This window comes from Cicer arietinum, chromosome 6 (genome assembly GCF_000331145.2).
Source record: "Cicer arietinum cultivar CDC Frontier isolate Library 1 chromosome 6, Cicar.CDCFrontier_v2.0, whole genome shotgun sequence".
NCBI classification, from domain to species: Eukaryota; Viridiplantae; Streptophyta; class Magnoliopsida; order Fabales; family Fabaceae; genus Cicer; species Cicer arietinum.
Window position 1 is genome coordinate 47,929,378 of NC_021165.2, and position 12,790 is coordinate 47,942,167.

At 32.8% G+C, this 12,790-nt stretch overlaps 1 protein-coding gene across 1 annotated transcript; it reads left to right on the forward strand.

Annotated features, from left to right (window-relative positions):
- Positions 1 to 547: 547 nt before the first annotated feature.
- Positions 548 to 1,990, forward strand: LOC101511466 (protein DETOXIFICATION 53). The gene has a single exon (XM_027336237.2). It carries the CDS (start codon positions 548 to 550, stop codon positions 1,940 to 1,942), a length of 1,395 nt encoding a protein of 464 aa, XP_027192038.1. The 3' UTR covers positions 1,943 to 1,990.
- Positions 1,991 to 12,790: the final 10,800 nt, after the last annotated feature.

Here is a 12,790-nt window from a genome sequence, read left to right on the forward strand (position 1 = left end):
TGCAGAAGCTAATTATATTGAGAAAAGAATAATAAATTATTATAAAATGTAAACAAAAATTAACTGATAATCGTAGAAACATTGTTGCTATGGAGTTATTGTACAGGAAAGTTAACATGTGTGAAGCCGAGAAATTAACTAAAAAAAACAAATAGTACAAAAGATGATTATATGTATGTTTGGTAAAAAAAGTGTTAAAAGTAATTATTTTTTTCTTTTAAATTTAGAATAAGAAACAAGATTGTTTAACATTACTTCGTTAACGTTATTGAATAACGTAAAAACATCATAAACGATGAATCTCTATAGAAGGGTAAAATTCGTAGTAACATTGTTGCTATGGAGTTCTTGTACAAGAAACTTAACATTAGTGAAGCCGAAAAATTAACTAGAAAAACAAATAGTACAAAAGATTATATGTATAATGTCAAAATAGATTAAACAAATGATTAAAAAAAATCATTTTCGTCTCTACATATAGTAATTAGGATAATTAGACTACATTTTGTTGAAATATATGAAATAATATTGATGCAATTGTGCATGCATGCAGGTGAAAGAAGAGTTGAAATCACTTGCAAAAATTGCTTGTCCGATAACAATGACAAGCTTAATGATATATTCTCGATCAGCTATCTCAATGCTTTTCCTTGGTCACTTAGGAAAAGCAGAGTTAGCTGGCGGTTGCCTAGCACTCGGATTCGCCAACATAACAGCGAATTCAATTATGAAAGGCCTAACAATGGGAATGGATCCAATTTGTTGTCAAGCATATGGAGCCAAGAGATATGGAGTCCTAAACCAAACATTTTTCAAAACAGTCTGCCTACTCGTAATTGTCACAATCCCAATTTCAGTTTTATGGCTAAACATGGAACCCTTCCTTCAATTATTAGGTCAAGACCCACAAGTCACAAAAGTTGCACAAATATACATGATGTTCTCAATTCCTGAATTATTAGCTCAATCTATTCTTAACCCATTAAGAACTTTTCTAAGAACTCAAGGATTAACACCACCAATTACTATGGCTGCTTCATGTGCTGCAATATTACACCTTCCAATAAATTATCTCCTAGCTACATATTTAAAATTAGGTGTAAAGGGTATTGCATTAGCCACTGGATTTAATTCAATAAACATAACATCAATAATGTTGGTTTATATTGTTTGCTCAAAAAAGCCACTAAAACCATGGAAAGGTGTTAACATGATTTCAATATTTCAAGGATGGAAACCATTGCTTAGTCTTGCAATTCCAAGTTGCCTTTCAGTTTGTTTAGAATGGTGGTGGTATGAGATAATGCTTTTTCTATGTGGTTTATTAAGTAACCCACAAAATTCAGTTTCAACAATGGGAATACTAATTCAAACACTTGGTTTTCTATATGTGTTTCCATTTTCACTTAGTGCTGCTTTGACAACAAGAATTGGTCATTCATTAGGTGCAGGACAACCCTCACGTGCACAAGGAACAGCTATAATTGGATTTGTGATAGCTTTTATACTTGGAGTTTCAGCTTTTATTGGGTTGATTTTAGTGAGGAAAAATTGGGGGAAATTATTTACTGATGAGATACAAATTATTGATATGATAAGAAATGTTTTACCAATTTTGGGGTTATGTGAAATTAGCAATTGGTCACAAACAGTGTCATGTGGGATTTTAGCTGGAACTGCAAGACCTTATGTTGGTGCTAGGATTAATTTGTGTGCATTTTATTTGATTGGGTTACCAGTTTCTATTTTTGCAACATTTGTTTACAAATTTGAATTGGTAGGTTTGTGGTATGGAATGTTGGCAGCACAAATTTCTTGTGTTTGTATGATGGTGATTACTTTGATTCAAACTGATTGGGGACAACAAACTAGAAGAGCAGTGGAGTTAGCTAAGAAAACAACAGAGCAAGATTGTGTAATTGATGAGGAAATTGTTTCTTGATTCTCTTTCAGCCTAATTATGCTATAGCAAGTTACCAACATTTTATTATTATTATTATTTCAAATTAAAATTTATCAATGGGTCAATTTCATATTAATATCATTTTTGTAAAACTTCATTCCACTCTCTTTTTAGTGAAATTCATTAAATTTTCCTTAACATAAAATGTTGAATTAAAGAAGTTCTCATTTAGTGTTGATTAATAACAACCACTTATAGCATTTTTGAAGAATTCTATATTGAAAGGTGAGATTGATCATAGTGTTAATTAGGCTTGAACCTCATTTTCAAAATTATTATTAGGTCATGTTACAAACTTGAATGAAGGTAAAAGAGGTGTTTCATGTTGTTTAATGACCGTGGGCTTAATGTATGGATATTGGATCCAAATCTCCATGCAAAAACTGCATTCAAAACACAAATGGTTCCTTAATGGAAGCTAGAGTTTGATCTTGCACATTCAAACACATAATATGTACTAGAGTATTCATTCAAACACATAAGACCTTGAAGCATGTACATTTTGCTATTTTCGGCAAATTAACTAGGAATGAATCAACTTGTGTAGTTGAATGCAGTTCTTCCAAGTAACAATCTTTATTCTTGATGTTCTGCTACTTCACTATTTCATTTATGCTTCATTTGTTTCATATTAGGTTAATATTCAACTTTTTCTAATTGTGAGGAGATTATTTTGTCTAAAGTTGAATATTAACCTAATTGTTCTATTTCATTTATATACATGCAAATTATTTCTTCTTGGGCATGAAATTATTTTGGTTGTTGAAATTTGACTGTTATATACTTATTTTTACTTTTAGTTTTCTTTAGATTATATTTTAATTAGTGAGTAGTTATAATTTGTAAACATGATATAAACTTTGATGGGAGTATAAAAATTAGACCTTTAATATTTGTTATAATTTCTAAATTTTATAATTAAAGACTAATATAAAATACTTAAAAAATGTATTTATAAAAATTAAATAAAAAACTTTCATATGCCTTTTTGCATTAATCACAAGCTGTAGATTTACCTGTGAAAGTAGTACTTTTGAACACATTCCCCTCGAATTATCTATGGATATTATTTTCATGCCAATTTTCCTTCAAAATTACATGGGGAAACTTCTCATAAAATGTACTTGCGAATATAACCGCAAGAAAAGTTGCAGCAAAATGCCTTTGAGTACAATTCATCGGCCAAAATTTTGATACGGATTTGTTCAATTTTCCTGCGAAAATATCCGCAAGTAATTTGAAGGTGCAAACACAAGAAGGGGGATTGAATTGTGTTTGATTAAGTTGATAACTTTTCATTATTTGATTAAACTAGTTCAGACTTCATGATTTACTTGGAGTAGAAGTAATAACAAAACTAAAGAGTGCGAGAGTAAAGTGACAGAAGTAATTTATCCTCTCTGGTTCACCATTAACTTGGCTACATCCAGTCCCTTCATTTTGAAGGATTTCATCCACTAATTCAACATCTGGAATTACAAAGCACCTGGCCCTCCAAGTCAGTCTTCTCAAACAGCCTAACAACCCTAGACTATTGAGGAACACACACACCTTGACCTCTATCAGCCAAGTCTTCTCCACACAATCTAACAACCCCAGATTGTTAAAGACACACTAACACCACTATCGAGTTTGAATACAAAGGTTTGGAACTTGAGTAGTTGCTTTTAACGAGCTGACTATAACAACGACTATCATACTCTAAGAAAAACACTTAGAAAATATTTCTAATTTGAACAAGTGTTTCTCTCTTTGAACTATAAGATGAATTTGAATTATGAGCTTGAGTTCTTCTAATCTTTTCTGAGTTTTCAATGATCCTCTTCTTCAGCCTTGAGTATCTATTTATAAATGAAATTAGGGCTTCAATTTAGTCATCGTTTAATTCCTAGCTTGGTCAACAATGATCTTATTAAAAAATAATTCTGAATAAGATGTTTTTTGATAATATGTTCCTTAGCCAATTCTTTATTTCTAAGTTCAATCTAAGCAGTTCTTCTAGATTTATTATGTTCATATTTTTTTTAGATTGAGTTTGTAAATTCTTCAGATTGATTATGTTCATATTTTGTTAAGATTGAGTTTGTGAATTCTTCGGATTGATACTGTTCCCATTTTGTTAAGGTTGCTTTCGCAAATTCTTCAAATGAAACTTCCTTTCTATTGCTTGCATTGATCTGAGCGGGAATATAGTGTTGGACGGGTTCTTGAACTTTCACAAGTAGGAATATGACTAAGTCCAATTCAGGATTTTGTCCTTTGTCAAAATCTAAATCATATATTTGTAGATAATAAAGGTATCTTCTTGTGAGTGTTTCTTCTTGTAAACAACTCTTTATCATATCTTCTTGTAAATAATTCACATTATCTTGTAGATCAATCTTGATAAAATCTAGTTGTATATAATTCACATCTTCTTGTGAAAATCTTGATCAAATCTTTTTGTAAATAATTCATATCTTCTTGTAGATAAATATTGATCAAATCTTCTTGTAAAATAATGAATAACTTCTTGTGATAAATCTTGATCAAATCTTCTTGTAAATAATTCATATCTTTTTGTGATAAATCTTTATCAAATCTTCTTGTAAATAATTCATATCTTCTTATAGATAAATCTTGATCAAATTTTCTTTTAAATAATTCATATCTTATAAGATGTTGATCATATCTTCTTCAAGTCGTTGACTTTATCAAAAGTGTTGACTTTTTAGAATGTTGACTGAGCATTGACTTTTTCATAACATTGACTTCTTCATGAACATTGATAAAGCGTTGATTTTATCAGATTTGTTGGCTTTCTTCATAGGTAGTTGAATCAGACGCTTGATGTAGTTATCAGAGGCATCTTAGTCATATGATTGCTTATATCTCCAGAGACAACTAAGTCAGCCGCTTGCTTGCATCTACAAAGGCAACTGAGTCAGACGCTAATCAGAGGTAAGTATCACCAGACTTTAGAGATGTAGAGCATAGAAGCAGAGTCTTGGTGTTCCTTTGTATTGATATGATAATTAGAGGATATAGCATAATATCCTACACAAACAACTGATCTTGAAACTACACACTTAATTTAAACATTAGGGCTTTAAATTGTTCCAATAAAATACTTTTTTTTTTATTATCAAAAAAAGATTAGAAATTGTTCATCAAACCATCTTGTTTATAACAAAGATATGAGTTTTGTATCTAAGAGATGCAAAGTATTCATCTAGATAGCCTCAAACATCTCATTTGAGATGTCAGAATCAGAGGTACGAGGGGTAGCACGTGCTAGGTTGGAGGAAGGGCCAAATACGTCTGTATGTTAGGGATAGGGTATGAAAGGTTCAGGTTCAGGTTCAGGTTCAAGATGGAGGGTTGGAATAGTTTTCTTAAACTTTGGAGTTACCTTCCATTTCTTCCTTTCAAAGAGAGGTGTTGCGTGTTCATTGAAATTGGTTTCTTTTGCTTCATCCTCTTCAACGCGCAGGGTCTAGACAACTTTTTTCCTTTTTTTCTTAAAAACTTGAACACCCTTGGGCAGAGGGAGACTGACAAGAGCATTTCTTGGTTGGATTGGCACATCCTCAAGTATTCCATAAACATTCATTTATTGTCTTCCTCTTGTAGAGGGGAATAAGAGTCCTCATCTATAGAGGGAATGGCCTGACTTCCACTATCTTGACTTGATGACCTTATGACGTCACTACTTGGTTGCATGTTCTTCTTGGGAGAGATCACTTGCATGTTGATGACGTTGGAGATGTTGAACACTGATGCAAATGATAAAACTAGATGTTCCTCTTGAATAGTTCTTATGACTTCCTCTAAAGCCTAAGTGAGAGGAGTACGCATGAGTACAACGATGATCAATTTGGGGTGTGGGGTAGTCTTTATCTTCCATATCCTAGATTTGATGACACATAACCTCATGTGTTCCAAGATGATGTTAGGAATTGATCGTTTGAGAGAGGTTCCACGTTAGACCCTTGTAATCTTTCTAACATGATCCGTAGATCCACCTTTGGGTACCACACACCCAATCAAAATTTTGAAGAGAACATTGTACTTAGGTTTTAATTATACAATCTTAGAGTTCACTTTATGATCTTTGAACAACTCTTTATTGATTTTGGATGGGCCAACCTTTGACTCATACACATTCTCAAACACCAAACCTTCATTTGGAAGCCCTAACAAAGTGCTCGATACTTCATCGTTTGTGTTTGCATCAACGAATCTCCAAAATTATTTAACTAGAACGTTTAGAACTACCTCTTGTTCTAGGTTAAAGTAATCATACTGACCCACTCTAGCAAATTCTAGAACGTTTAGAGCTACCTCTTGTTCTAGGTTAAAGTAATCATACCAACCCACTCTAGCAAATTCCTCAATAAAATCAAACTCGTTTTTAGCAAGGTTTGGGAAGTTGACATCGAGTTCACAAAGAACTTTCAACTAATTAAGATTACATTGCATGGAGGGAACATAGGAGACATTGTTGAGTGAAGGGTTTGAGGATGAACTCGAACCCATTGAAGATGGAGAGAAAGTGTGGGAGTATGTTGGAGTTGTGAGTTTCTAACCCCATTACTACCGCGAACGCATATACACACTTGAGTAACGCCTATCAGATATCACAACTTACGAAGAAAGTTTTTCATATTCAAGATTAATTGAATATACATTGACACAAGGCACAAATAAATTACATGTCAGTAGAGGTAAAGCATATATTCATTTAATCATTCACTCTATTTTATTAGAAGAAAAAGTATGGAGGATTCAACATCATTCTTTTATAAACAAAATATTTAGATGTTTCTTTATAAAACCGAGTCTCTCCTCAGCAAATGGTTTTGAGAAAACATCAGCCCACAGATGATCAATGTCTAAAAGTCAACGTTCTGAAGAAGATATTTTTTTGTACATCCTTAACAATCTAGAGAAAATAAAAATCACTGGATCTATTCAATAAAATATTTCACTATAATAATTAATGGGTGCACCAGAGTCTTTCTAATAACATGAAGGAACATCAATCAATAATAGCCATCGCCAAGAAGGGTGGAAACTAAACAAAATAACAAACAACCTTCAACTAAAGTTCGTATTCCAAAATAACTTTCAGAGAACATAAAACTACTAACACTGTACATTAAAATAGCAAACTCAGTGGTAGAAGTAACATACTAAAATTGTAGGTCAAACAAAACAAGTTTGCTACATACCTATTACCACCATAACTCATTTTTTTTTTCTCTTCGCCTCTTGTTACTTTGTTAAGGACCTTATTTTCTTTTTCCTTCTTTTATATTGGGCGGCTCTGGCGTTTTTCTTTTACTTTATGGATTTAAATCTGTTTCCTTTTTTTTTTTTTTTTTTCTTCACATGAGTCAATTCTAATAAATATACATATTCCTTTATTTTTTTTCTCTTTTTTCTTTAATAATAATAACAATAATAAAAGTGATAGTAAAAATTGGTGGATTCCACTTGGGGAGTGAATCCACTCAACAAATCTCCCCCTCATGACTCAACCATGTCAGCCTTCTTTCTACAACATATCATCTTTGACATAGGAAAGACCTTCGTCGTCATATATAAACCATTCTCATCAGTATAAATCTTTTCAATTGAAAATGACTTCATTTCCAGTGCATCTAGTATCCAATGATATCACACCTCAATATGCTTCAACTTTGCATGAAAATTCGGATTCTTCCTAAGACGGGTCGCACTCTAACTGTTGTGGAATAACACAAACTTATCTTGATTAAGGCCTAACTCATGTAGGAATTTCTTCATCCACAAGAGTTCTTTGAAAGCTTCAGTTGCTACGATGTACTCAACTTCATTAGTGGATAAAGCAACACACTTTTGTAACCTTGATTGCCAAGACATAGTTCCCCATACAAGCATCATCATATAACCAGAAATAGATTTTCTAGAATCAAGATCATCTGTCATATTTGAATATGTGTAACTATCCAAAAAAGGTTCACTGTCTCCAAAGCATAAGCAAACTTTTGAAGTGCCTCTACGATATATAAGAATCCACTTCACTGCTTGTCAATGATCTTTACCATCATTAGAGAGAAATCGAGTGACAACTCCAACTACATGGGCAATATATGGCCTTGTGCATACCATAGCATACATTAAACTACAAATTGCGGATGCATAAGGAACATTCTTCATATTTTCTTTGTCTTTCTCACTTGTAGGACATTGATCATAATTCAATTTGAAATGAATAGCAAGTGAAATACTAACCGGTTTACAATTGCTCATGTTAAACCTCTCTAACACCTTCTCAATGTAATTGTGTTGAGACAACCACAAATTATTATTCTTCCTGCCAAGAGTAATTCTCATGCCAATAATTTGCTTTGTAGGACCCCAAGTCTTTCATTGCAAAAGACTTGTTCAAATCTTTCTTTAGAGATTGAATCATTTTAGTGTCATGACCAACAATCAACATGTCATCCATATATAACAAGAGAATATTATAATTTCCATTAGAGAATTTCATGATAAACACACAATGGTCAGAGGTAATTTACTCTACTCATGTTTCTCCATGAAAGAATCAAATTTCTTGTACTCTTGTCGAGGTGCTTGATTGAACCCATACAAGCTTTTCTTCAATTTACACACAAGTTGCTATTTACCTTTGACTTCAAAACCCTTTGGTTGCTCCATATAGATCTCTTCCTCCAAATCGCCATGAAGGAATGCAGTTTTCACCTCAAGTTGTTCAGCATCTAGGTTCAAACTAGCTCCTAACCCAAGCAGAACTCAGATAGAGGACATCTTCAATACAAGTAAATTTTTTTTTTTCAAAGTCAATACCTTTTCAAACTCAGATAAAACCTTTCGCAACCAATATTATTATGTATCTTGGTTGAGAACTAATATCTTCTGTCTTTATCTAGTATACCCATTTGTTCTTGAGTGCATTTTTGCTCTTAGGCAACTTTACTAACTCAAATGTGTGATTCTCATGCATGAAAGTTATCTCTTCTTACATGGCCTACAACCACTTTTCTTTATCAACATTTATAATTGCCTTTTGGTAGTACTCTAGCTCTCCACTATCAATTATCATCACATACTCATGTGGACGATATTGATAGCGTTTCAACAAGTGTACTGAATCATTGCAAGTAATAATTAAAACGGTAGTACCGAGTGTCAAACTCAAGAATTTTGTTTTACTATTGAATTATATTTAATTGCAAAAATTGAAGAAAAACTTTCTAATTTGATTGAAATAATATTTGAAACTAACAACGGTAGTAAAATTGATGATTTATAATAAGAAAAAATTTAAGAATGAGTTTCACTTTGAATCCAACTTTGTGTTTAATTTGATCCTAGTTACTAAATTCCTTTATTGAATTATTATTAAATTCTCTTTATTATTCTTGTCTTAATGTCTTAGTGACAGAACCTTTAATTTCAAAGGAACCCCTAATTCCTTAGTGGATTTAATATTAGAATTAAGCCTTATCGTATAGGAATTCTCTTGTTAAACTATTGTCTTTGCAACTAATTTAATTGGTTTCATGACCTGCATCTATCCCTAGACTACAAATTCATGAATTTATAATCTCAAGGATTCGTAAAGTTCACTTCTGTTTCAAAATACGAATCGCAGAACAGTTTAATGTTGATCAAGCAATAAAAAGCATTAAGCACATAGATGAGAAAAATAATTCAATAAACTCATTCATATAACTAGAAATCAAATCAGAAAAATAAGGGTTTCATCTTGTTACACTTATCCCTAACAAATAGAGTTTAGTTACTCATGATAGAGATAGAAAAGATAGAGTTTAGAGAAGAATTACAAGAAAGATTCATGAATGATTCTAGATAAAACTACACCAATGGTATTAGAAACGGTCGTCTCTGAGTTTATACGTTAGGGCACAAGTCTCCCCACTTCCAAATAGTCAAAAATATCCCTAAAAAATGACAAAATGAGTTTTAATGTGTTCTACTGCGTGTCATGCGCTTCGGGCGCAAAGCGGCAGGTCTTCAGCGCTAAAGTGTGCTTCAGGCGTGGAACGGCAGATACTGCAGCGCCTAAATATGGAAATGTGCCTCAAAGCGCACAACATCTTATGTTTGGCATTTAGTGCATTTTTCTCCTCTTTTGATTCCGACTTTCGTTTCAGTGTATGAATGAAAGTTATAGCGATGGATCTTAGCTTTCATTTGCACTTGGTTTGACTCCAATTGGATATCTACAACTCCAGATATAGCTGAAATACTTCACATAGGTCATGTTGATTTCTCACCAAAATTCAGCACTGCACTAAAACAAAGTAACAACGCAAAACTACAAAAAAATCTCTACTTAATCAAGGAAATAAGAACATAAATATTTAATTAAATCAAAGAACTAAAATTAACAAAATATATCAAATACTACAAACTTAATATATTGCTTGTCCCAACTAAACAATTAATTTCAGATTTGGTACAATTAAAGGAAAACTTAAACTCAATTTCTCAAATCAAATAAAACTTTATTCTCAAAGTCTCAACTACTACAAAACATTCATCATACTCCATGGTTGCTTACAAAAAAAAAAAAAAAAGAAACACAATTTGTTCACTTTAGCTTGCACTCATCAAGTTCAACTCTCTCTTCAGACAATCTCACCAAAATTTATTTTAAGTGTTTAGCAAGGATTGTGAATTTTTTACTCAAATCCTAGAATGTTAATCACGCTACCATATGCTTGAAAAAAAATTATAGTTAGCAATCACAATGCAACAAACATATACACTTTTGGAGGATTTTCGGGTTGTAATGGAGTTTAGGTAAGGGTAGGACATTTTGGGATAGTAGACTTTACTACTTGGAGTTAGGCATACATTTTCAAATTATTCTCCCTCTTTTATTGTATTTTTTTTTCTCTCCATATTTTATGGTGGACATTCTCAATCATTCACAAAAGAACTAAGAAAATGATATTTATCAATCTAAAACAATTTTTTTTTCTTTGAATTTTTTTCTTCTTTTTTTTTTCTTTTGTGAGAACCACCACCCCAAACATAAAAGGTTGTTATCTCATGGGCAACCCCAAACTTAGAACTTTACCAAGATGATAATTTTTTTTCTACCTAACTCCAAGTAAAGTGATTTAATTAAAGTCATGTCTTTGGCTTGTAATGTGGCTAGTAACCTGTAACACCCCGTTTTTCAAAGCGATGGTGTATTTTTTTTTTTCAAAAGGGATTAATATAAAACAGAGAAACAAATAAGGTAATACCTTTGGATAAATAATTGAGTCATTATAATTTACAAGCAGCGGAAAAGTTTCTCAAAATATGAATCCAAAATATTTACACATCAAAAGTTGGTACATGTAACCCATCGAAAATAACATGTCAAGCTAACAATATTAGTATAAGTACAGTCTTCCATTTTAAAACAAATACAATTCAAAAGAAAGACATCTGATCCCTCTATGTCAACCTAATCTGATCATACTCCAAAACAAACTAAACACCCTGAGTGATCTCCACGCACCCCGTAAGATCCTCCTAACATAGCTCCAGTCAGGCATTCCCCACAACATTCCCATCCACAGGGTACGAACCGGTAAGATTGTCCTGGCTCTCATCTGAGGGCAAAACTCAGATTTCCACAATAGTTGTAAAGGGTCACCAACCGAAATTAACAGTTAAAACATACCATTTAAGTTTTTAAATGCACAAAATAACCTTTCAACTAAGCATGCACCTTAAAAGGATTTTCCATATGCTAAAAGTTCATACAATGCTTGCCAATTAAAAATGAAATCAAAATAAAGTTCTCAATCCATCAAGTAATACATAACTGACCAAGACATTGATAAATCAATTGAGCAATCTGTTATCTAACTCAAAATAAGAATTTCTACTAAGCCAATCAATTTCCAAATCGATTTCCTGAAGGTTTTTAGTGAAATTTGAACTCTGGGCATAATTCAATCGATTGGGCAATCGATTGACAGAATAGCTGAGCCACTGACTTAATGACAATCGATTTCCAAATCGATTTTGCCAGTTTTGCTGAATTCATGTATGGCCAAATCGATTTCCAAATCGATTTCTTAAATGGTTTTGAAAAACATATTATAAAATCGATTGGCAAATCGATTATGTCAAATTAGGGAAGTCCCTGTAACTCATCCAATCGATTGGGAAATCGATTTCCCTGCATATTCTTCCAAAAATACATAAACTAACTCAATCACATTCATACACAATTCCACATCTTAACACTTAGCAATTCCTACGCGATCACCACGACAAATTGGGTTTCGAATTAGTTTTGCAATCCATCACACTTACACACAATAATCAATACATAACACTCAATCATAACTTGATTCAAACACGACTCGTGTGCCAAGCACCCTAATGCAATACGTATATGCCAAAATACATGGACTCGGAATTCCAAACCAAAACCCTCCTCGAAGGACCGTAAATCATAATTGTACCGCCTATCGCAGGCCGAAGTACCAATTACCGAGGTGCCACCTATCACGGGTCTGCACGATTTACTAAAAAGTGTAAACCATAAACGTACTGCCTATCACGGGCCCGTACCGTTTACCAAGGTACCACATATCACGGGTCTGCACGGTTTACTAAAAAGAACGTAAGTTGTAAATGTACCGCCTATCACAGGCCAAAGTACAATTTACCAAGGTGCAACCTATCACGGGTCTGCACAATTTACAAAAAACCGTAAATCGTAAATGTACCGCCTATCACGGGCCAAAGTACTATTTACCAAGGTGCCACCTATCACGGGTCTGCACAATTTACAAAAAA

Bases quoted from the DNA above. Each gene is read 5' to 3' on its own strand.
- LOC101511466 (XM_027336237.2), top strand. From the start codon at position 548: ATGCAGGTGAAAGAAGAGTTGAAATCACTTGCAAAAATTGCTTGTCCG.